This window comes from Staurois parvus, unplaced genomic scaffold (assembly GCF_062004578.1).
Source record: "Staurois parvus isolate SC_StPar_1 unplaced genomic scaffold, SC_StPar_1.0 ptg000985l, whole genome shotgun sequence".
NCBI classification, from domain to species: Eukaryota; Metazoa; Chordata; class Amphibia; order Anura; family Ranidae; genus Staurois; species Staurois parvus.
The window spans coordinates 2,015,361-2,037,417 of NW_028318781.1; the positions used below are offsets into that span (position 1 = coordinate 2,015,361).

The 22,057-nt window shown below is 43.1% G+C and overlaps 1 protein-coding gene and 1 pseudogene across 1 annotated transcript in view; both read left to right on the forward strand.

Moving 5' to 3' along the window:
* The window catches only part of LOC149441428 (b(0,+)-type amino acid transporter 1-like), a 30,268-nt gene extending 21,887 nt beyond the window's left edge, over window positions 1-8,381 (forward strand). Inside the window, exons 4-6 of the mRNA XM_089657358.1 lie at window positions 847-971; window positions 5,001-5,088; window positions 6,835-8,381. Coding sequence (XP_089513484.1) covers window positions 847-971; window positions 5,001-5,088; window positions 6,835-7,065 — 444 coding nt within the window. The 3' untranslated portion in view covers window positions 7,066-8,381. The remainder of the gene's footprint in view (window positions 1-846; window positions 972-5,000; window positions 5,089-6,834) is intronic.
* A 9,678-nt stretch (window positions 8,382-18,059) lies between these two features.
* Window positions 18,060-21,318, forward strand: LOC149441429 (b(0,+)-type amino acid transporter 1 pseudogene; annotated as a pseudogene).
* The last annotated feature ends 739 nt before the right edge of the window (window positions 21,319-22,057 follow it).

Below are 22,057 nucleotides of genomic sequence, written 5' to 3' on the forward strand. Positions count from 1 at the left end.
GCCCCCTTCCAGGCTCCTGCATCTCAGCCTGTGCACACATCCTCCACCTGAACTCTCCTGCTGCTCTGCAGGCTCAGTCACACTTAAATGCTGCCCTGGCCCCATGCCAAGCCTCCTGCTTGGCAATTGGGCAGAGTCTTCTAAGTGTGCAGACCAGCCCCTCCTCAACCCTGCCCACTGAGTTCTAGAGACTTCTCCAAGTCTCTAGATTAGGTGGAGGTATCAGGGAACTGATCTGCAGAGCCTCTCAGCCCTGACCCAAATTTGACCCTCTGACTATCACCCAGGCTGCTACTCAGCCCTTCTAACTAAAACATAATTAGCTAGTTCCTCTAGCTAACTAGGTGGGTGCTACATATTTTTGTCTTGAGCTTGCATTTGGTTTAACTGAATTATATACAGTATGAAATAATTTTATGATCCATACATACCAGTGTCATGGGTCACGATGAAGGATCCCTGTAACTAGCAAGTTGACCACCACTGAGAAAGAGAAAAAAAACAGGAACAGGAATAGAAGAGAACTCTTCCAATAAGGACACTGATTGCGGTGGCAACTGTCAAGAGTGCATTTCATTCACATTGGAGAGATTTCCTCTGAATGCCTTGTGTGCCTAAAGGACAAGAAGTGAATGTAAATCAATGCGAGACAAATGGCAAAAAAACCCTGAAAGGGGTTCTAACCATTTCCTACTCTGTCTATTGCCTTAGATATAGTTAATCAGATTTGTTTACTGTATATGGTGATGCTAGTTTTAGATTTTGTAAGTATTATTTCTATGTATACTATTATATCATCATTTAGAATTATTATTACTTTTTATAATACCGAAATTTCATCTGCAGCCTGATGTTCTGTCAATGGTTCATGTGAAGCGGCTCACACCATCCCCAGCCCTGATCTTCACAACAGTCATCTCATTAATAATGATCATTCCAGGAGATTTCAGCACTATCGTAAACTTCTTCAGGTAAGTGAATACATTTCATCCAGAATTTCTTTCATCCTTCAGATGTTTCAGCCAGCAGAGCTGTGAATTCCTTTAGGAAACGTGGCATCTGCACCCTGTTGATTCTTCCTTTGGCAAGGGTTGCCAGAATTGCCAGTATGACCTGAGATTTGACCATCCAAAGACATAGGTCATTGGTCTGAAGAAATGGCCAGTTATGAGTGAAATGTTCATTTATCTAAGAGAGATCTTTTGAAAATCAATCTGTAAAGCTGGAATTTTTCACCTGTTTTTCTCCAAACAATATTTTCATAAGCTTAGTTTGACCTATTCATCTTTAGATGATTAAACAATCGTATATAATATAATCTGTGCTTACCTTTATAGCGACCCTGTCCCTATATTAAAATAATAAAGCAAAGCCACCCTGCACAAGAACCATAAAAATACAGATAGGAAAGCAAGACCATAATCGGATAAGAGTTCACGATAATTTATTGGTCAATAAAAAAAAAGTCATATGAAACCATCCAACGCGTTTTGGGGGTAATGCCATTTCCCCTTCATCAGGGCCACAAGAATAGCCAAAAAGCATATGGTCATAATGATGAAACATTATGTCTAGATATGTATATGAACAGGGGTGGACTGACAACTCATGGGGCCCCCGGGCAAAAGGAGATCATGGGGCCCCTGTGTCCTCGCCTACACTCAAACTACACCCAAAAAAACCTATGAAAAGGTACCAGGGGCATCTCATGGGGCCCCCTACTGACCCCGGGCCCTCGGCCAGTGCCCGAGTTCCCAAATGGTCAGTCCGCCCCTGTATATGAATAGTAACCACAAAATCTAGCAATATACACAGTAAAAACATCCAATAAAGAAAGATGATATGATGTATAATGTAAACATATAATAAACTGCATCAAATAGAAAATGTGCAAGTACTAAGGAATCAGGTTGCTGAAATAGAAGTAACTGGCTGCCAGAACAAGTACTAAAATTAAGAACTAAAACACATTAAGAGACCAAGTTGCTGAAACAAAACTAATTGACTCCTAAAATCAGATAAAGTGTTACTAAACCCAGGACCCTGCATTCACTATATCTGGTCTCTCACAGTACACAGAACATGGAAGTGCAATTATTTTAGTAAATATAAACTGCTAAATACATTTTCTCATCAGCAGTTAGAGCAGTCTTGTGATTTCCATCAGTGTTCAGCCGAGCACTGGTAAAAGCTTGTAGGAGGAGTCTGTATTTTTCACTGACTGTCCTATGAGGCTTCATAACACCAAACTCTCTTTCTGGATTGGCAGAACTGGTGCTTCCACTAGGCAGCAGTGCCACCTAGGGACGCCTGGGCGCAGCACAGGCAGCTACTCTCTCTGTGTGCGATGCTGCCACGTCATGAATGAATGTGGCCAGTCTAGCAGTTGAGCTGCCGCTCCTTCCAGTGTTCCTCTCAGACTCAGTCCCTTACGGCAAGCCGGCTGGTGGCTGCTGATCACTGTGGTGTTTCAGCCCTTCTCTTCCCATTCATCAGCAGTGGAGCTGTGCCTGCGGAGTAAGGTAATGTCTGACTATGATGTCTTGTGTCTGTGTGAGTGTGACCCGGCCAGCTGGATATCCATCACATGTGCAATGTGTCTGTGAGTGATGACATCATCAGCCTGCTCTTCTAGTGCCTGCTGATCTGTGTGTGTGTGGGCTGGGATGTCGCAGTGTTTTATCCCCCCCCCCTTGCCTGGGGAATTCCAGTCTAGGATCTGTCAGAGTGTGGATCCATCATCCTCCCACTCACTGCAACTGTCAGCCTGCCACTGCCAGCCACAGATACAGTCCGCCCATGACACTGATTCTGGTGCTGGTGGCATCTTATGGCACTTATTTTTGCAAATTAAAAGAAATTTAGCAGTTTCATATTTAGTTGATTTAATAGTTTCTACTGATTTTAAATTTTTTTATTAATTTACTTTTTTTTTTGGAGGGGTGGGGGGTGGCAAATCTTTCCTAAAATGCAAAATAATCTAGCACCCTGCTGATTGGCACTGTGCTCACATGCACCCCCCCCCCCCCCCACAAAAAAAAACCTCTCTAGCAATATATACCAAGCTGAGCATGTGCAGAGTGCCTCCTAGGGCTCTGTACTATCAGCAGATGACTTGGGGACTGTGGAAGAAGGGGAGGATCAGAGAAGACAGGATCAAACAGACTTTTTACACAATATGGAAGATTAATCCCTTGGGTTCCACAGTGAGTATAACAAGCATGCTTTACTGCGTATACATACTGATTTTACTGTTTAAGTGTTTAATAACACTTTTTAACACTTTTTAAAAAAACTTGAGAGATCATGTTGCTGAAATAAAACAAATAAAACCAGTTTATTTCAGCAGCATGGTCTTTCAATATGTTTTAACTGATTTTAGGAGTCAATTATTTTTATTTTAGCAGCTTGGTCTCTTACTGTGTTTCATTACTTACTTTTTAAGTACTTGTTCTAATAGGCAATTACTTACACTATTGCAACAGATGTTTCAGTACATTTTTGCTCATTTTCTTTGTGATGCAATTTAATAAATGTTTACATTAGATTAGGGGTGTTAAACTCAATTTCATCTCAGGCCTCATCAACATTATGGTTGGCCTCAAAGGACCTTCTATATCTGTAAGAGTAGATGTCCAGAGCACCCTACCATCCCTTACATCAGATATCAGGAACCCCCCACCATCAGAAGTAAACAGTCCCTCACCCTCCCTTACATCACAGTGCACCTCCTTACCTTGTGATGCTGCCAGGAAGAATCTTGGGATGGAATTGGGAAGCAGAAAGTGCAGGGTCAGGAGAAGTACTAGAGGAGGGATGGAGTGAGCTGCCGGATTCTGTTGAATGCTGAGATCAAGGGAGGTAGAGACGAGGGCTGCGGTGGCTGCACAGAGAGGCACAGGATCTTCAGGAGGAGTTCTGTCCTCTCTGCTGCCAGCTGCTGAGACTAGCTTCTACGTGGCTGCATGGAGAAGCACAGGAATTGGTGAAGAATTTCTGTTCTCCTCTCTGCTGCCAAAAGCTGAGACAAGGTGAAGGCAAAAACGACAGAGGTGCCGCAGCTGCAGGAGAGGTGCGAGGGCCATATGAAATGGCCTAAGTGGCTGGATTCGGCCTGCGGGCCTTGAGTTTGACATCTGTACATTAGATAATAACTTTCTTTTTTGGATGTTTTTACTATGTATATCATTTGTATCTTTTCGCATTCTATAATTCATTTGAAGTTCATGTGACATGTCTGCTGTTATAATGTGATGTTCTAGATTTTGTGGCATATATATTTATATGCATGTCTAGCCATAGTTTTTCATCATTATGACTGCTTTTTGCTCATTCTTGTAGCCACGATGAAGGTGGAGTGGTGTTGCCCTTAAAATGCATTTTACCCAAATTTACTCTGGCTGTCCTTTCTGTATTTTTATGGTTTGAGCTACTGTTGGGTGCCCATTGAAGGAAACCTTGCTGTGCAGAGCTGCCTCACCAGAGCTATTGAACTTGTTTAGAAACATTTCCTAGTGCCTCTTTGAGCAGGTTGATCCCTGTAAAAGAATTTTTAAACGTACTTTTTTTTGCTGGGTGACGAGTGGACTCTTGCTCTCCTAAGAGCTCTAGGTACTGCTGCAATACAACTTCTTTTTCTATAATGTCACTACAGAACAGAATAGTGACATAGTGGGCGTCTGGAGGAATCACAGCAGTGCCCTGAAATTTTCAAGAGAACGAAGATTCCACTCACCATTCCCTGGAGACATAATTATTAAAGCAATTATTTTAATAGTTGTCTTTATTTAATTCAATTTTTATATAGTGACAGGGTCTGATCAAGCTGCACAAACTACAATGTCCTTATGGAAAAGTTTTAGCCTTGGGTAGCTTTATGATGGCTATGGATGTTTCTTTACTGGTTCTGTACACCAATGTGCTTTATTCTAACCGGACATTTAAGTATCTGCCGTGATATATTCTGATTATTGTAATCTTGTTCTCTTGTCTACATTCAGCTTTACAGCCTGGCTGTTCTACAGTATAACGATTTTTGGTCTTATATATATAAAGATTAAGAAGCCGGATATTCCCAGACCATATAAAGTAAGTCATAAAATGTTCCGCTCATTAGTTGTATCCGCTAGCAAGAAATAAGTGAATTGAACCGAAGAGAGTAATGGTACTACATTACAGATAATTTCCTTAAAGAGATTATCTTGCTCTTGTGGGCCAACCAGAGCATCTCTGACTACACATAGTTCCCTTATATAATCTTTGTTCTTCTATATTACAGAAGATTTATTTGCTATTCATTTTATTTAAATGGTGCAAAATGCAGGAACCGTACGAAGTTCAATAATTTTGCTCATAAGTCATAGTTATTATACCTTTCAATACTGTATGACTAGTGCTTCATGTTAGCTTTCAATTGAATATAAAGAGACCATACGCAATGATGCAAATAAATGAGTCCAGATCCCCTACTCAACAAATCCTGCCCACATCCAATATCTCCCACCAAAGACAACAACCTCACCCCCATTGTAGCTCTCTCCACACATTCTCCCTACACCCAGCACCCCCACATACATCTACCCTCTTGATGACCGCTGAGTTTTTGGGTCCCCCTAAGCTCTGCACAGCCAGGCAACACACATTTTTCACACTTTCATCCAAAGTCAGTAAACAGTCCATGAGCTTTTTTTTTTTTTTTTTTTTTTTATTTGGGGTTCAGGGGTATATGGGATGCCAAATGGAACTTAAACAACTTGGAGGGTAACTTCTTAGACACACAAAGGACAAAAACCCAGCAAAATTACAAAAACAACAACTCCTGGATGTTCTACTCCTTCAGGAGTGGCTCTTTTATTCTGAAAGATCAGCACATAGTCTTTCCAAGGAGCACTTGGTACCCATAAATGAACCTCCTCAGACCCCAGATGTAAATCAAATTAAGCAGTCCCAGGGAAAACTAGTTTGGTATTGCACCTGATCACCCTTTCCCTTCTTTGGCCCAGGGGGTGTAGAGGTACTCACACTGTTCTGTTCCTGTAGCTTTAAAGGCTAAAGCTGATTTAGGCCTTACACTGGGCTGGCTCCATCCCTGCCGACAGTCTGTCTCTCTCTGGTAGACTGTGGGAAAGTGGAGGTCCTTCTGTCCAACTTTCAGCCTGTAGGCAGACTCTTCTCCCAGGCTCCACACCAGCAGCGCTTCCTCACTTTATCTTCCACCCGACTCCCCTGCTGACCAGGTTCTCTCTTAAGAGCTGACCTAGCCACCATGCTAGGCCTCCTGCCTGGGGATTGGCCAGATTCCCTTATGTATACAGATCAGCCGCTCCTCACTCCCGCCCACTGGCTTCTAGAAATTTCTCCATGTTTCTAGAACAGGGGGAGGTATAAGAGAACTGACCTGCAGAGCCTTTCAGCCTTAATCTGAAGTAACCTCGCTGACTCACTCCCAAGCTGACTCATACCCAACCTTCTAGCAAGCCTCTAACTATACAAAAAAACCTATGTACACTAGAGGGTGTTACACATCCAACAGATCCTAACTGCTAGAGCAGGGTTTCTCAACCAGGGTTCTTCCTGAGGTTGCTAGAGGTTCCTTGAGCAATGAGCAATTTCTGGCTTTTAGATAAGTTCCCTCCGCACCAGTGACCTTTTTGGCTATCTGTAAGTGGGTAATTCTTCTCAATGACCTCAAGTGTAAAGAGCATTCTTCTTACTGATCATCAGTGTAATTTATCATGAGTTGTAATAAATCTCTTTGCTTCACCCACCCTATATTTTAATGAAAGCAGGAGATATCTGGTTCTCTCCATAACCATGACATTATTTTTATTTCAGGTTCCGATCATCATTCCGGTTATTGTACTTATTGCCGCTGTGTACCTAGTCCTGGCACCCATCATTGGCAGTCCTCAGCTGGAGTATCTCTACGTTGTGCTCTTTATCCTCAGCGGAGTTATTCTTTACATTCCTGTGGTCTGCTATAAATGGTCTCCCAAATGTTTCCAATCCATCACTCTTTATCTGCAACTGCTACTGGAGATCTCTCCATGTGACAGAAATGACTGAGATGAGGCCTGGAGGCATCTGCGTCCCTCTTCTCTGTATATAAATTCCAGTATTTCCACTTTTCTTCCTGCAACGGGTCCCCTGAAGCTCCTGAAGGTGCAGATGAATGTCACAATCTCCCCTCCTCCAATCACAGAGAGCCTTGCATTCTGTTAAAAGAATGGAAGACATTTTCTGAATGGACAAAGTGCCAAGCAACTGACCATCAATGTACTCCGGCTGTGAGTCACACCACTGGACGTTCAGCATCTATTGTACTACAAGAACAAAATGAAAGTCAATTTTCAGCAGCATGCACAAATGGAACACACTTTACAATGTGGTAATTCATTTATACAGTACAAATATCTAAACATTGTTTTTGTCAAATGGACAACTTTAAAGCTGAACTCCAATCAGATATAAAAGCACCAAGCAGTTTTGTACTTAAAAAAAGTACACCTATTTACAAATGCTATTAATGTAAGTAGCTAGTAGTAGCAGAAGACGCACTGCTATGAGCCAATTAGGTGCGCTGCAAACATGTGCTGAAAAGGAGTTTTTAGGGTCGTTGTCCTGCTGGAAGGTGAACCTCTGCCCCAGTTTCAAGTCTTTTGCAGACTCTAATAGGTTTTCTTCTAAGATTGCCGTGTATTTGGCGCCATCCATCTTCCCATCAATTCTGATCAGCTTCCCTGTCCCTGCTGAAGAAAAGCATCCCCACCACATGATGCTGCCACTACCGTGTTTCACGGTGGGGATGGTGTGTTTAGGGTGATGTGCAATGTTAGTTTTCCACCATACATAGCATTTTGCTTTTAGGCCAAAAAGTTAAAATTTTGGTCCCATCTGACCAGAGCACCTTCATGTTTACTGTGTCCCCCATATGGCTTCTCGTAAACTGAAAACGGAACTTCTTATGGCTTTCTTTCAACAATGACTTTCAGCTTGCAACTCTTCCATAAAGGCCAGATTTATAGAGTGCATGACTAAAAGCTGTCCTGTGGACAGATTCTTCCACCTGAGCTGTGGATCTCTGCAGCTTCTCCAGAGTTACGATGGGCCTCTTGGCTGCTTCTCTGATTAATGCTCTCCTTGCCCAGCTTGTCAGTTTAGGTGGACGACCATGTCTTGGTAGGTTTGCAGTTGTGCCATACTCTTTCTATTTTCGGATGGTGAATTGAGATGTTCAAAGCTTGGGATATTTTTTTTATAACTTAACCCTGCTTTAAACTTCTCCACAACTTTATCCCTGACCTGTCTAGTGTGTTCCTTGGCCTTCATGATGCTGTTTGTTCACTAATGTTCTCTAATAAACCTCTGAGGGCTTCACAGAACAGCTGTATTTATACTGAGATTAAATTACATACAGGTGGACTCTATTTACTCATTAGGTGTCTTCCGAAGGTAATTGGTTCCACTAGATTTGAGTTAGGGGTATCAGAGTAAAGGGGGCTGAATACAAATGCACGCCACACTTTTCAGATATTTATTTGTAAAAAATTTTTAAATCATTTTCCTTCCACTTCACAATTATGTGCCACTTTGTGTTCGTCTATCACTTAAAATCCCAATAAAATACAGTCACGGTTTTGATTGTAACATGACAAAATGTGGAATATTTCAAGGGGAATTAATATTTTTTCAAGGCACTGTATATACAATCTGCTGTACTCTAAGGGTTGGGGAGCATTCTAGCACTTAGCACACCCTTCTAGCATTCCTCCAGCTATCCTACATTCTAGAACCCTGGTGTTAATCACTCTTTCACTGTCCACACCCCCCCACACCAAACACACAAGAAACGGTAGCTTGCCACTACCCAACAGTTTGTCTGCAGACTGGTTTGCTGAGCAGCCACACACACACACACAGATCTCTGTCTGGCAGATCTGCTACTTTACAATTTGCATGCAATCTGCCACCACGCAGCACAATTGCATACAGATTGGCAATGAACTTACACCAAACACATAAACACTACAATAAAGCAATCTCTCTAGAGGTATGAGTAGAAGTCACTTATTAATTTTATGATTTAATATCCCAAACGTGGGCAGTGCATAAAATATTTACAAAGAAAAAAGGAATTACAACAAATACAAAAAAGACAAAGACACACAATTGGCTATTCACTATGAAATAAAAGGGGAATAAAAACAGAAATAAAAAACTTTTACCAAGATTTATCCTGTGACTGAAGCAAGTCAAAAGAAAGTCTGCAATTCACCAGTCAAATGGAACTGGCTCCATATGAATCACACCAACCATATCCCATGCCCTCAATTTATTAAAATATGGATGTGGGCTGAACTTTAGCCTTTGGCCAATCAACTCTGGAGGATGTTATGGGCCAGCCCACAGGATGTTCTGTGTTCTGAAGGGCCCAATCTCAAATGGGCCAGGAACGGTTCAGGTCACTGGGTCAAGGTAGGATTTCCTACACCAGCATGTCAGTCCGATCGTGACAGTACCAATCACTGTTCAGATGTTGCAATCAGGCACCATATAACCATTTTTTGTGTTTCTCTGGGATTCTACTTAGGCTACAAATACAGTTTTACATGTACATTTAGCCTAAAATGTATCCAATCAGAAATAATTATTTTCATCTCTCTGCAACTAATATTTTAGCTTTTATGAAAGATGAAATAGGTTCCTCTGATCTATTAGTATAAATCGAAGCTGGCAGACATTTCAGAGCCTTCTCCCTGTCTCTTGCTGATTCATGTAGCTGAAATGGCTAGGATTCTTCTTTTAGGTTCAAGAAAGTTGCAATCTGGCTACATAGATGAGAAAGTTTTATTGGCAACTAGGTGTTAACTGTAGTCTAGAAGCTTGCTCTGTCCTTTCAAATGCTAATTAACCACTTGCCCTCCTGAGGATTTACCCCCCTTAATGACCAGGCCTCTTTTTGCTACTCGGCGCTGCACTAATTCAACTGATAATTGCGCGGTCATGCAATGCTGCACCCAAATTAAATTTTTTTTTTCTTCACACAAATAGATCTTTCTTTTGGTGGTATTTGATCACCTGTGCGCTTTTTATTTTTCACGCTATAAACAAAAAAAGACCAAAAATTTTGAAGAAAAAAGATATTTTTTAATTTCAGCTATAAAAAATATATAGTAAACTCAAAGTTGGTTATAAATTTAGGCCAAAATGTATTCTGCTACATGTTTTTGGTAAAAAAAATCCCAATAAGTGTATATTGATTGCTTTGTGTGAAAGTTATAGCGTCTACAAACTATGGTATAGATACTGCAATTTACGCCATTTTTTTGCTATACAGTGCTGTGCTAGGTTAACGGACAATTGTGTGGTCATGCAATACAGTACATAAATGAAATTCACATCCTTTTTTTCCCACAAATTGAGCTTTCTTTCGGTGGTATTTGATCGCCTGTGCATTTTTTATTTTTTGTGCTATAAAAAAAAAGTCTGACAATTTTGAGGAAAAAAAACAATATTTTGGACTTTTTGCTATAAAACATGTCCAGTAAGAAAAAAATGTAAAAATCAAATTTCGTCATAAATATCTGCCAAAATGCATTCTGCGACATGTCTTTGCTAAAAAAAACCCCAATACGTGTAAATTAATTGGTTTACACGAAAGTTATAGCATTTACAAATGGCGGGAAAGATACTGGGATTTTTAATTTTTTTTTATACTAATAATGGCGGCGATCAGGGACTTATGGCGGCGATCAGCGACTTATGGCAGTGATCAGCGACTTATGGCGGGACTGTGGCAGACACTCTGACACTGGGGGGGAACTGACTTGGGGTCACTGACATCCCCAGTGACACCAATACAGTGATCAGTGCAAAAAAAAAAAAACACTGACACTGTACTAATGGCACTGGGGAGGAAGGGGTTAACTTTATTTACTGAAAGGGTTAGCTGTGTGAGGGGAGTGTTTTACTAGGGGGGGGGGGGGGTGTACTGCAGGGGAACACGCTGATCTGGAGAGATAAACTCCGGATCAGCATGTCAGGAGCTGACAGGGGACTGACAGAAAGCACTGACAGAAACACTGGAGCTGTCCTCTCTGTCAGTGATTGCCGCTAATCGCTAATTGTAGGTAATGACCAGCCGTGACCTGGCGACTGACACCCGCAGCCGTGATCGGCGGGATGGGTAGGGCAGGCACCCTACCTGTTTTGCAAATGCACGGTTTTGCGCAGCCGTGCCGACCTGCCACCGTATTTCTACAGTGGCTGGTCGGCAAGAAGTTAAAAACATGTCTCTGACTGATTAACTCCCGCCCACCATATAAGGTTATGATGGGCGCAAGGCGGTTCTCTCATTCTGGGAGGATGTCATATGACGTCCTCCCATTCTAACCGCACATGGGTGGCTCCGTGAGTGCGCAGCGCGGCAATCGGTGGTGTGTTGTGTCCCTCGGACACAGCTGATCACCGATCAACGGAAAGAGTCGAAGATGTCGGCTCGGTCATGTGATCAGCTGTCTCCAATCACAGCTGATCATAATAGGAAAATGCCAATTAACATTTCTCTCCTCACGAGCTGCCACGCTGATAGCTCAGGAGGTGAGGAGAGCCAGTTCAGCTTTACTCAGAGGGGACATGTGCACTGATCATCAGGGCACTGATGATCTGTGTAGCCCCAGCAGTTCCACCTGTCAGTGTCCATCAGTGCCAGCTGTCAGTGCTCATCATTGCCACCTGCCAGTGCCCATCAGTGCCACATCAATGCCACATATCAGTGCCTACCAGTGTACATCAATGCCACATATCAGTGCCCATCTGAGCTGCCTTTCAGTGTTACCTATCAGTGCCAGTCAGTGCCATCTATTAATGCCAGTCAGTGCTACCTATCAGTGTGCATCAGTGCCGCCTGTCAGTGCCAGTCAGTGCCGCCTATCAGTGTCGCCTATCAGTGCCATATATGAGTGCTGCCTTTCAGTGCCCATCAGTGATGCCTGTCAATGCCCACCAGTGCCACCTACCAGTGCCTCCTCATCACTGCCCATCAGTGCAGCCTATCAGTGGCCATCACTGCAGCCTCATTAGCGCACATCAGTGAAGGAAAAAAATCACTTATTTACAAAATTTTATAACAAGAACTAAGAAAAAACTTTTTTTTCAGTGGTTTTTGGTTTGTTTAGCAAAAAATAAAAGACCTTGAGGTGATTAAATACCACCAAAAGAAAGCTCTATCTGTCTCAAAAAAATTATAAAAATTTCCTATGGGTACGGTGCATGACCGCGCAATTGTCATTCAAAGTATGACAGCGCTGAAAGCTGAAAATTGGCCTGGGCAGGAAGGGGGTATAAGTGCCCTGTAGGCTAGTGGTTAAGGAATACTTATAACACAGGATCAGGGGCGGACTGACAACTCATGCGGCCCCTGGGCAATAGGAAATCATGGGGCCCCTGTGTCCTCACCCACACTCAAACCACACCCAAAAAAGACTATGAAAGGTACCAGGGGCATTTCATGGGGCCCCCTACTGACCCCAGGCCCTCGGGCAGTGCCCGAGTGTCTAAATGGTCAGTCCGCCCCTGCACAGGATTAAACTATATCTACTTTTGAACTACTTCTACAGATCACGTCATATCTCAGCTACTGATCAAACTATTCTACTCCTACATTTATGCTACACTAACCTCCCTGTAATGATCAGAAAATTGCTTTCAATCCAGTGGTTGTCATGTACTCCTGTGTTTCCTGTCCATTGGGATTAAACCTAAGTATCCATTTATAACCTTGTTAAGGGTGGAAGTTATTTCTTTTACCAAAGATTTTATTACGCATATTGAAAGTAACATACAAACCATTACAAGTCATATGATACAAAGTAATAACAGACAACAAAAAAGGGAGACATCATACAACAGACTTAGATACCCATATAAGACCCGCAGTAGAGTCTAAGTAACACTACGTAAGGCATAGGGCCAGTAGCCTAACAACCACATGCAGAGGTATAAGAAATACATACAAAAAAGCAACATAGCGAAGGCACATAGAGAGTCATGCCCTCATGAAGCAATGTTGTCTCTGAGAATAACAGACCTCTAAAATAACAACAATAAATGGTAGACAATAGGTCTAATATAAACAAACTATATGGAAGGAAAGAGAACGGTAGATCTAGAGAGGACCAAGGGGCCCCCAAACCATAGAAAACAGAAAAACAAGAAGAGAAAAAGGAACAGAGAAAAGGAAGAAACAGGCTAGCAGAGAAAAGAAGTTCGCCAAGGGGTGGGGGGGGGGGGGGGGAGACGGGAGACACGATCCCCACATAAGGGGAATGGAGAGGCAAAACCCAACACATTAGGGATTGGTAAGTTTTGTGTTACAGCGAGAAACCGGATCATAATCTACCCACAGTTGCCAAACAGTGAGAAACTTATCATGTTTATCTTCCAACACCGCCACCAATTTTTCATTGATGAAGCAACCTTGGATTCTGAACCTGACCTACTCAAACTGCAGAGTAGGGGATTTCCAAGAACCAGCAATAGTCTGCTTAGCAGCCATAAAAAAAAATTGACCAAAGAGTGAGATTTGCGAGGTAAGTCACAAATTGGCTTAAAAAGTAAGGCCTCAATAGGATCTTTTTTGAGGTTAATGGACGTAACTGAATTAATAAGATTATAAACTTTAGTCCACAAACGGCAGGCCACTGGATAGGACCGCCAAATGTGGAGCATCGTACTTTCTAGAGAGCAGCCTCTAAAACACTGGGAGTCATAATCTGGTATAAATTTAGCTAACCGAGATGGAGTAAAATACCATCTTGAAATCACTTTCTCTAATGCTGGTATATTACAAGAGCATCTGGAAACCCCTTTCCACATAGACTCCCAATCCTCAGCAAAAACTTCTGTGTCTGAAATTCCACATTCCATTGTGCACAATAAGCACGTAAAGGTTCAGCCATGTGATTCTGGATCGATAAATAAATTTGGGATGGGGCACGCTTAGTGGAAGCCGACGTCTTACAAAGTGACTCAGAACTGGAAAAGGTGCGGAGGGAATCCTGTCTATGAAGTAAAGGTACAGCAAAATGTCACATTCGCACATAACTAAACTCTGAAATTGGGTTTGAAGGTGTGTCACAAGCGGATGGGGAAGAGAAATGTTCATAGCAGGTTTTTTCTAAAGGAAGAAAGACCTGTTGTAGGGGATTTTTGCACCAGTTTGTCTTTGATGCCAAATTCATCAATGGTCATAAGGGATTTTGTACCAATTTGTCTTTGATGATGGATCTGCCAACCAGGGTTTCAGCCAAAGTGCTCTTCTATAGTTCTACAGAGCCATCTTTAAAGAGGGGCCCAGCTGCCCTTGGCCCAGCTATTGTTGTGGGACCCAATGTAGCTGCCCCATACTTACCAACTGTCCCAGTTTACCTTCCCTTGTCCCTTGAAGTCTTCATCCCAGGTTGTGCCCCAATATCTCAGTGTGAAGTGCTGTCACTTATTCTGCCCATCTCTGCCCTATTGCCATGACTCTCATGCAGACCATGTCATCATTCACATGTAAATAATCAGCATTCATATGTAAATAGAATGCAGCAATGATATATAAATAGAGGGGGGCATTCATATGTAAATATCATTGGCATTCATATGTCTATTATGCCCCACTTCCATTTCAGCCACCATCACCTCTGCTCAATGCTGCTCACTGGGGAGGTAAACAGGGGCATGCTTGAAAGTCTTGTCTGCAACTGTGGTCACTGAGCCAACCATCAGCCTTGTTCTGCAAATTTAACCAAAGTGTGTGTGTGTGCGCGCGCAGGTGAGCAAGGAGGGGACATAGAGAGATAAGGAAGGTGGGTGAAAAGATGAGCAGAGGAGGCATGTATAGTTAAGGTGGATGGATTAGAGTGAAGAGTATAGGGGAGGTTTGGGATGCAGAGGTTGGCAAGGAAATTTAGGATGCAAAGGTGTACAGCTGGGGTGGATAAAGTTGTACATTACGTGTAGGGCAGCCCATTCATTTCAATGGTCTGCTCTATGCGCTAGAAATATGGAAATAAAGTCCCTGACCCTTTTTCAAAATCACACCGAGCCACAGCACGGTGAATTTTTGTGCATGTGGAAAAGCGCACATCAGCAGATGCGTGAGAGTGTCATTAACAATTAGTGGCACTGCTGTATATTTGCTAAAGGGCAGCATATTTCTGTGGTGTCATGAAAGTGATTTTGCAATGATTCCCAACATGCACAACTGTGAACATAGGCTAAATGTCTCAATTACATTGGTGGTCAGTTTTATACCTTCTCAGCACATTGGGGCTTGGTGTAGAATCCTTTCATTCACACTAGTGGTCAGTAAATGTCCCCCTTACATTGGTGGACAGTGTAAATCCCTCCGCACATTGGTGGTCACTGTGAATGGTCCTATTACATTAGTGGTAATTGTAAATCCCCTTTACATTGCTGGCCACTGTAGAAACTCCTCTTTATATTGGTAGTCGGTAAAAAATCCCTAAGTTGCATTTGTGGTAAGTGTCGAATCCTCCTTTACATTGGTGGTCCATGTAGAAGCCCCCCTAAATTGGTACTCAGTGTAAATTCCCCCTTACATTGGTGGGCAGTGTAGACATTTATTTGTTGTTGGTGTAAAATTCCCCATTACATTGGTTGTCACTGTAAATTTCCCTTTACATTTGTGGTAAGTGCATAATTCCCCATTACATTGGTGGTCAGTTTAAATCCCCTCTTACATTGGTAGTCAATGTAGAAATGTCACCTCTCATCCCCATCTATCACTGCCACTGACCCCATACACCCCAAGCACTGCCACTGATCCCATCCCCCCCAAATACTGCCACTGATCACATCCCTCCACAAGCACTGTCACTCATCCCATCCCCCCACCACTGCAACTGAACCCATCCCCCACCACTACCACTGATCCCATCACCCTCCCATGTGTCATAACCTCCAGCAGCCAATCAGTGAACAGTAGTGATCTGCTGTAATTCTCTAGCAATCAATCAGTGAGCAATAATGATGTGCAGTAGCCTCTAGAAACCAATCAGTAAGAAGTAATGATGTGCAGTAACCTCTAGCAACCAATCTGTGAACAGTAATAATATGCAGTAACCTCTAGCATCCAATCATTTAGGGATAAGGGTGTGCAGTAACCTCTAATAACCAATTGGTGAACAGTAATAATGTGTAGTAACCTCTAGCAACCAAGCAGTGAGAGGTAAGGATGTGCAGTAACCTCTAGCAACCAATCGGTGAGCGGTAAGGATGTGCAGTAACCTCTAGCAACCAACCATTGAGGGGTAAGGATGTGTAGTACTTTGCAATTGCTGCATGATCTGCTGTTGTAAACTGATTTTGAGTTTAGCTACTATTTATTGTATATCTCAGAGCAGGTGAAGAGTGAAATTGCATTGTGGGGGGGGGGGGGGGGGCAAGAAAATGTTTGCCCAGGTTCCATTCAATATTAAAGATGGCCCAGTAGTTCTATAGTAGATAACATAACTCTGGCTGAGCACTAAATAATGTAATTAGCAGGTAGGAGGTTCTTGAGAATTATTTTTTTTTTTAAATCCCCAAAACATTGTTTTTTTCCTCCTCCTCTCTCTTTTCATCAGGGTCTGGCTCAGCTTTAATTTTCATTACTCTATTCTCAGTACTGGATTCCTACATGTATTTCTGAACGTCAGCTCATATACATTTTAAGTGTAGCTCATTGTACCTATATGCATGCATGTTCTTTGCTGTGATTCAACAATGAACTGTACATCTTTGTTGTATTATGTTTGATTTTAGATGACTTGGTTATCTGTACCTGCTGGGTGATTGTATGTACTGTATATGCCTAATACAAACTTATTGCTAAAGCAGTTTGGCTATGTGGTGTGTTTATTCTACACATTAAAAACTGAGCACTAGATAATGTCCATCAATGCTTCTCCCACAAAGTCATCAGTTTCTACAACTTTTGTGTCCTATTCCATGTAGTAGTGCTTTTTCAAAATTCACTGTCCACTGTGAGATGGCCTTTGCAACCAAAGTTGGTGCCACTGCAGGTCTGCATGCACTTCCTTTAATCGCATAGGCTTTCTTAAGATCTAAGCCGATTTTGTGATCAAGTGCCTCCCTTAAAGTGTTACTAAATCCCGGACCCTGAATTCACTATATCTGGTCTCCCACAGTACACAGAACATGGAGGTGCAATTATTTTAATAAATATAAACTGCTAAATACCTTTTCTCATCAGAAATTAGAGCAATCTTGTGACTTATATCAGTGTCCAGCCAAGCACTGGTTAAAGCTTTTAGGAGTAGTTTTCCTTTTGCAGAACCCCTGACCTCTGTCTGGACCAGGGGCGGACTGACAACTCATGGGGCCCCCGGGCAATAGGGGATCATGGGGCCCCTGTGTCCTTGCCCAAACTCAAAAAAGCCTATGAAAAAGGTACCAGGGGCATCTCATGGGGCCCCCTACTGACCCCAGGCCCTCGGGCAGTGCCCGAGTTTCCAAATGGTCAGTCCGCCCCTGGTCTGGACAGTGCTGATTGGCCCTGTGCTGATCACATGCGCTCTCCAAAGACAAAAAAAAACCTAGCTAACAATACACACCAAACTGAGCATGTGCAGAGTGACTCCACATGATATGTCTTATCAGGAGATAAGAGGGGTACACTGGAAGAAGGGGACGATAAGAGAAGACAGGATCAAACAGCGTTTTTACACAGTGCAGAGGATTAACCCCTTAGGTTCCACAGTGAGTATAACAAGCATGCTTTACTGCATATACAGACTGATTTTACTGTTGTGGGTTTAGTAACACTTTAACTGAGAGCACAAAACCACACCTGATCGTTGCATTCATGCTCCCTCATTACTTTTGGCAATATACATTACTGGTTTAACTTAATAGATCATTAACTGTAGTAATATAGGATTTGTGCTAATCTTTGTAATGATTAATGTTGGTGTTAATTGTAACACTTAAACTGTGAAAGAGCACATTTCTTAGAAGAATCTGAGACAAGAAGACTCTAATATTTCATGATGCATGAAATGACAAAAAGGGACTCCTGTCTATCCTGTGATGAAATAATGGAACATGAGACCCAAAAGTTGCACCTCAAATGTAAACTTGACATTGTTGGTGCTGTGTCTATGCTAGCTGGCACCATGATTGGATCTGGTATCTTCATGTCTCCTCAATGGGTCCTCTACTACATTGGCAGCCCTATGGAGCCACCCTTTGGACAGCCTGTGGCATTCTATCAATGTTAGGTGCCCTTTCCTATGCTGAACTTGGTACTGTCATTAAGGAGTCTGGAGGTGAATATATTTATATTTTACAGAATGTTGACATCTTACCAGCCTTCCTTCTGGCATATTATTATTATTATACAGGATTTATATAGCGCCAACAGTTTGCTCAGTGCTTTACAATATAACGGGAGACAATACAGCAACAATACAGTTCAATACAAGAGGGATAGGAGGGCCCTGCTCCTTGGAGCTTACAATCTAGGAGGGAGGGGCTAGTGGTACAAAAGGTAGTAACTGTGGGGGATGGACTGGTTGGAAGAGTAGAAGATTCCAGTATTAGCTGAGGGCAGGATAGGCTTCCCTGAAGAGATAGGTTTTCAGAGATCGCTTAAAAGTGAGCAGAGTAGGCGATAGTCTGATAAATTGGGGTAGAGAGTTCCAGAGGATGGGGGAAGCTCTGGAGAAGTCCTGAAGACGAGCATGGGAGGAGGAGACAAGGGAGCTAGAGAGTAGGAGGTCTTGTGAGGAGTGGAGAGTAGGGTTTGGGTGATATTTAAAGACAAGATCGGTGATGTCATTTGGGGCAGAGTTATAAATGGCTTCATTTGTTATTGTTAGTGTTTTGAATTTTATCCATTGGGCAAGCCAGTGGAGGGATTGGCAGAGAGGGGTGGCAGATACAGAGCGGTTAGTAAGGAGAATGATTCTGGCAGCAGCATTCATGATAGACTGAAGAGGGGATAGCCTGCTATGAGGTAGGCCAATGAGGAGGGAGTTACAATAGTCAAGGCGAGATATAATAAGGGAGTGGATAAATTGCTTAGTGGTTTCCGAGGTTAGGAACGGGCGTATCTTGGAGATGTTGTGGAGGTGAAGTCTACAAGATTTGGACAACAATTGGATTTGGGGCTGAAAGGACAGCTGGGAGTCTAGGATTACACCTATTACCCTGGCATGAGGAAAGGGACTGATGCTTGTGTTATTGATCTTGATGGAGGGGAGGGGGCGCGGGCTGGGGGGAATACTAAGAGCTCAGTTTTGGAAAGATTGAGTTGAGGAAGTGGAGTGACATCCATGCCGATATGTCACTTAGTAGGTTAGTGATGTGAGAGGAGACTGAAGGGGTGAGGTGAGGGGTACAAAGATAGGTTTGTGTGTCATCAGCATAGAGATGGTACTTAAAGCCATGGGAGTTTATCAAGTGATCAAGGGAGGAGGTGTAGATGGAGAAGAGAAGTGGTCCAAGGACAGAAACTTGAGGGACCCCTACAGAAAGAGGGACTGAAGACGAGGAGGCAGCCTTATAGGTAACACTAAAGGAGCGTTGCGATAGGTAGGAGGAGAACCAGGAGAGAGCAGAGTCTCTGGGGCCAAGAGAGTGGAGTTTTTTTGAGGAGGAGGGCATGGTCAACAGTATCAAAAGCCGCAGAGAGGTCGAGTAGTAAGAGTATGGAGTAGTGGCAATTGGTTTTAGCTGTTAGTATATCATTAGTGAGTTTTAGTAGGGCAGTTTCAGTGGAGTGGAGGGAGCGAAAGCCAGACTGTAAAGGGTCAAGAAAGGTTGTTGTCGGTGAGGTGGGAGCTCAGGTGAATGTAGACTAAGCGTTCTAGGAGTTTAGAGGTAAATAGCAGCAGGGAGATGGGTCTTAAGTTGTTCAGGTTGGTGGGGTCCAGGGAGGGCTTTTTAAGTATGGGAGTGATGTGTGTATGCTTTAGAGGGGAGGGGAAGGCACCAGTAGAGAGGAAAAGATTGAAGATGTGAGTGAGGGAGCATAGGATGCAAGAAGAGGGTGACCGTAGTAGTTGTGAGGGGACAGGATCCAGGGGCCAGGTAGTGAGACACACTTCTGAGAAAACCTTAGCGACCTCTTCGGTAGTGGCAAGGTCAAAAGAGGAAAGTGTTGAGGGAGGTTTAGGTATGCTAAGTTGGATGGATGTCTGTGCAGTGGCGATGCCCCTATGAATTGCGTCAATCTTGTTTTTGAAATGATTTGCAATCTCGTGAGCAGTGAGTAAGGTACTGGGTGGGAGTGGAGGTGGAGAAAGTAGAGAGTTAAAAGTAGAGAAGAGACGATGAAGACTGGATGACAAGGTATTAATAAGAGTGACAAAATAGGCTTGTTTGGCAGCATGAAGGGAGGACTTGTATGTTAAGAGAGCAGATTTATATAGGGTGAATGCTTGTTGAGATTTGGTTTTACGCCACAATCGCTCCAGCGCACGACTATGTCGTTTAAGATTTCTGGTGTCGTCAGTCTGCCAAGGTTGTACTGGTTGAAGCCTGATGCTTCGTGTTATTAGAGGAGCAAGTGGGTTGTTGACATTAATAGGGATGTTAAAATCTCTGAGAATGATAGTGGGTAGTTCAGAGGAGAGAAAGTAGGGTAGCCAGGCGGAGAAATCATCAAGAAAGCGGGACACAGGTCCAGGAGGCCGATAGATCACTGCAATCCTCTGAGAAATGGGAGAAAAGAGCCGGATGCAGTGAGTCTCGAAAGAAGAGAAGGATAGAGAGGAAGGGTTAGGGAGGAGTTGAAAGGTGCTCAGTGGGGATAGAAGCAAACCAACTGCACCACCTTTCCGACCACTGGGTCTGGGTGAGTGGGTCCAGAGGAGGCCTCCACAGGAAAGTGCTGCGGGAGAAGCAGAATCTGCTGCTTGAAGCCAGGTTTCTGTAATTGCTAGTAGGTTAAGGGAGCTGGAGACAAAAAGGTCATGGACAGAGGTGAGCTTATTACATGCAGAATATACATCGGTTATTGTGCTCAGACCAGCTGGCATAACTGCTATCTCCTTTGGTTTTTCAGAATATGTTATGGTGGCCTTCTACCAGGACTGCCCACTGTTTCAAGTAGTGAGTGTTATAAACTGCCTCAATGTCAGGCTTGCTGCTTCTTTGATTAACTTCTTCACAGCTGCCAAATCGATTGTCTTGCTGGTTATACCTGTGGGTGGTATGGTTCTCTTGGTCAAAGGAAACACTCATGTGTTTCAGAATGCCTTTGAAAACACACCTGCAGGAAGAACTAAACAACCCAGAGGTTAGTTAATGCACCAAACGCAATCAAACACAATCAATAAATAGTACATATTTCCAAGTAAACATTGCAATTCCAGGGAATGTTCAGATTAATAAGACAAGAGCAAAGTAGCAATCCATCAGAAACATTGTGATCTCTTTAAAGCAATGGGAACTTATTTATCTCGATCCCTTATCCTTCTACATCTCTCTCTAAAAACACAGTTCTGTTTGGTCACTAACAGCTCTTAACATTTAATGAAAAGAGCTGGTGCCATGGAAGCAGGGCTGCTGTTAGAAACCACAGGGCTTCTTACAGCCAACCTGACAGGGCCCCCCAAAGCCCATCCCCACAAAAAAACAGTTTACTATGCTTTAGTTATGAATGAACACAGTGAGTGATTGGTACCGATCACTCATTGTGTACATTCAGGAAAGGAAGGGGCTGGTAAACTACTGGAACCAATCTCCTGTATGGTTCTCTCTGCAGCAGCTGAAAGCCAGTGGAGGGGGTAGAGGAAAAGAAGCCAGTTTTCAGCTTTCAGAGAGCCATACAGGGGATTGGTTCCAATAATTGACCCCCCCCACCCGCCGTGCTGCTCACCCTTCAAGCCCACATGTGATTCACCTGGCTGCCTGGGCCCCCCTGCTGGCCTGGGCCCTGTACAGGAGGACTGGTTGTACCCGTTTATCCATGGCCCTGCATGGAAGAACATTAGAAAGCAGTGCCTCCCCAAACTGAATTAGGCCCTCCTTCCCCTCAACT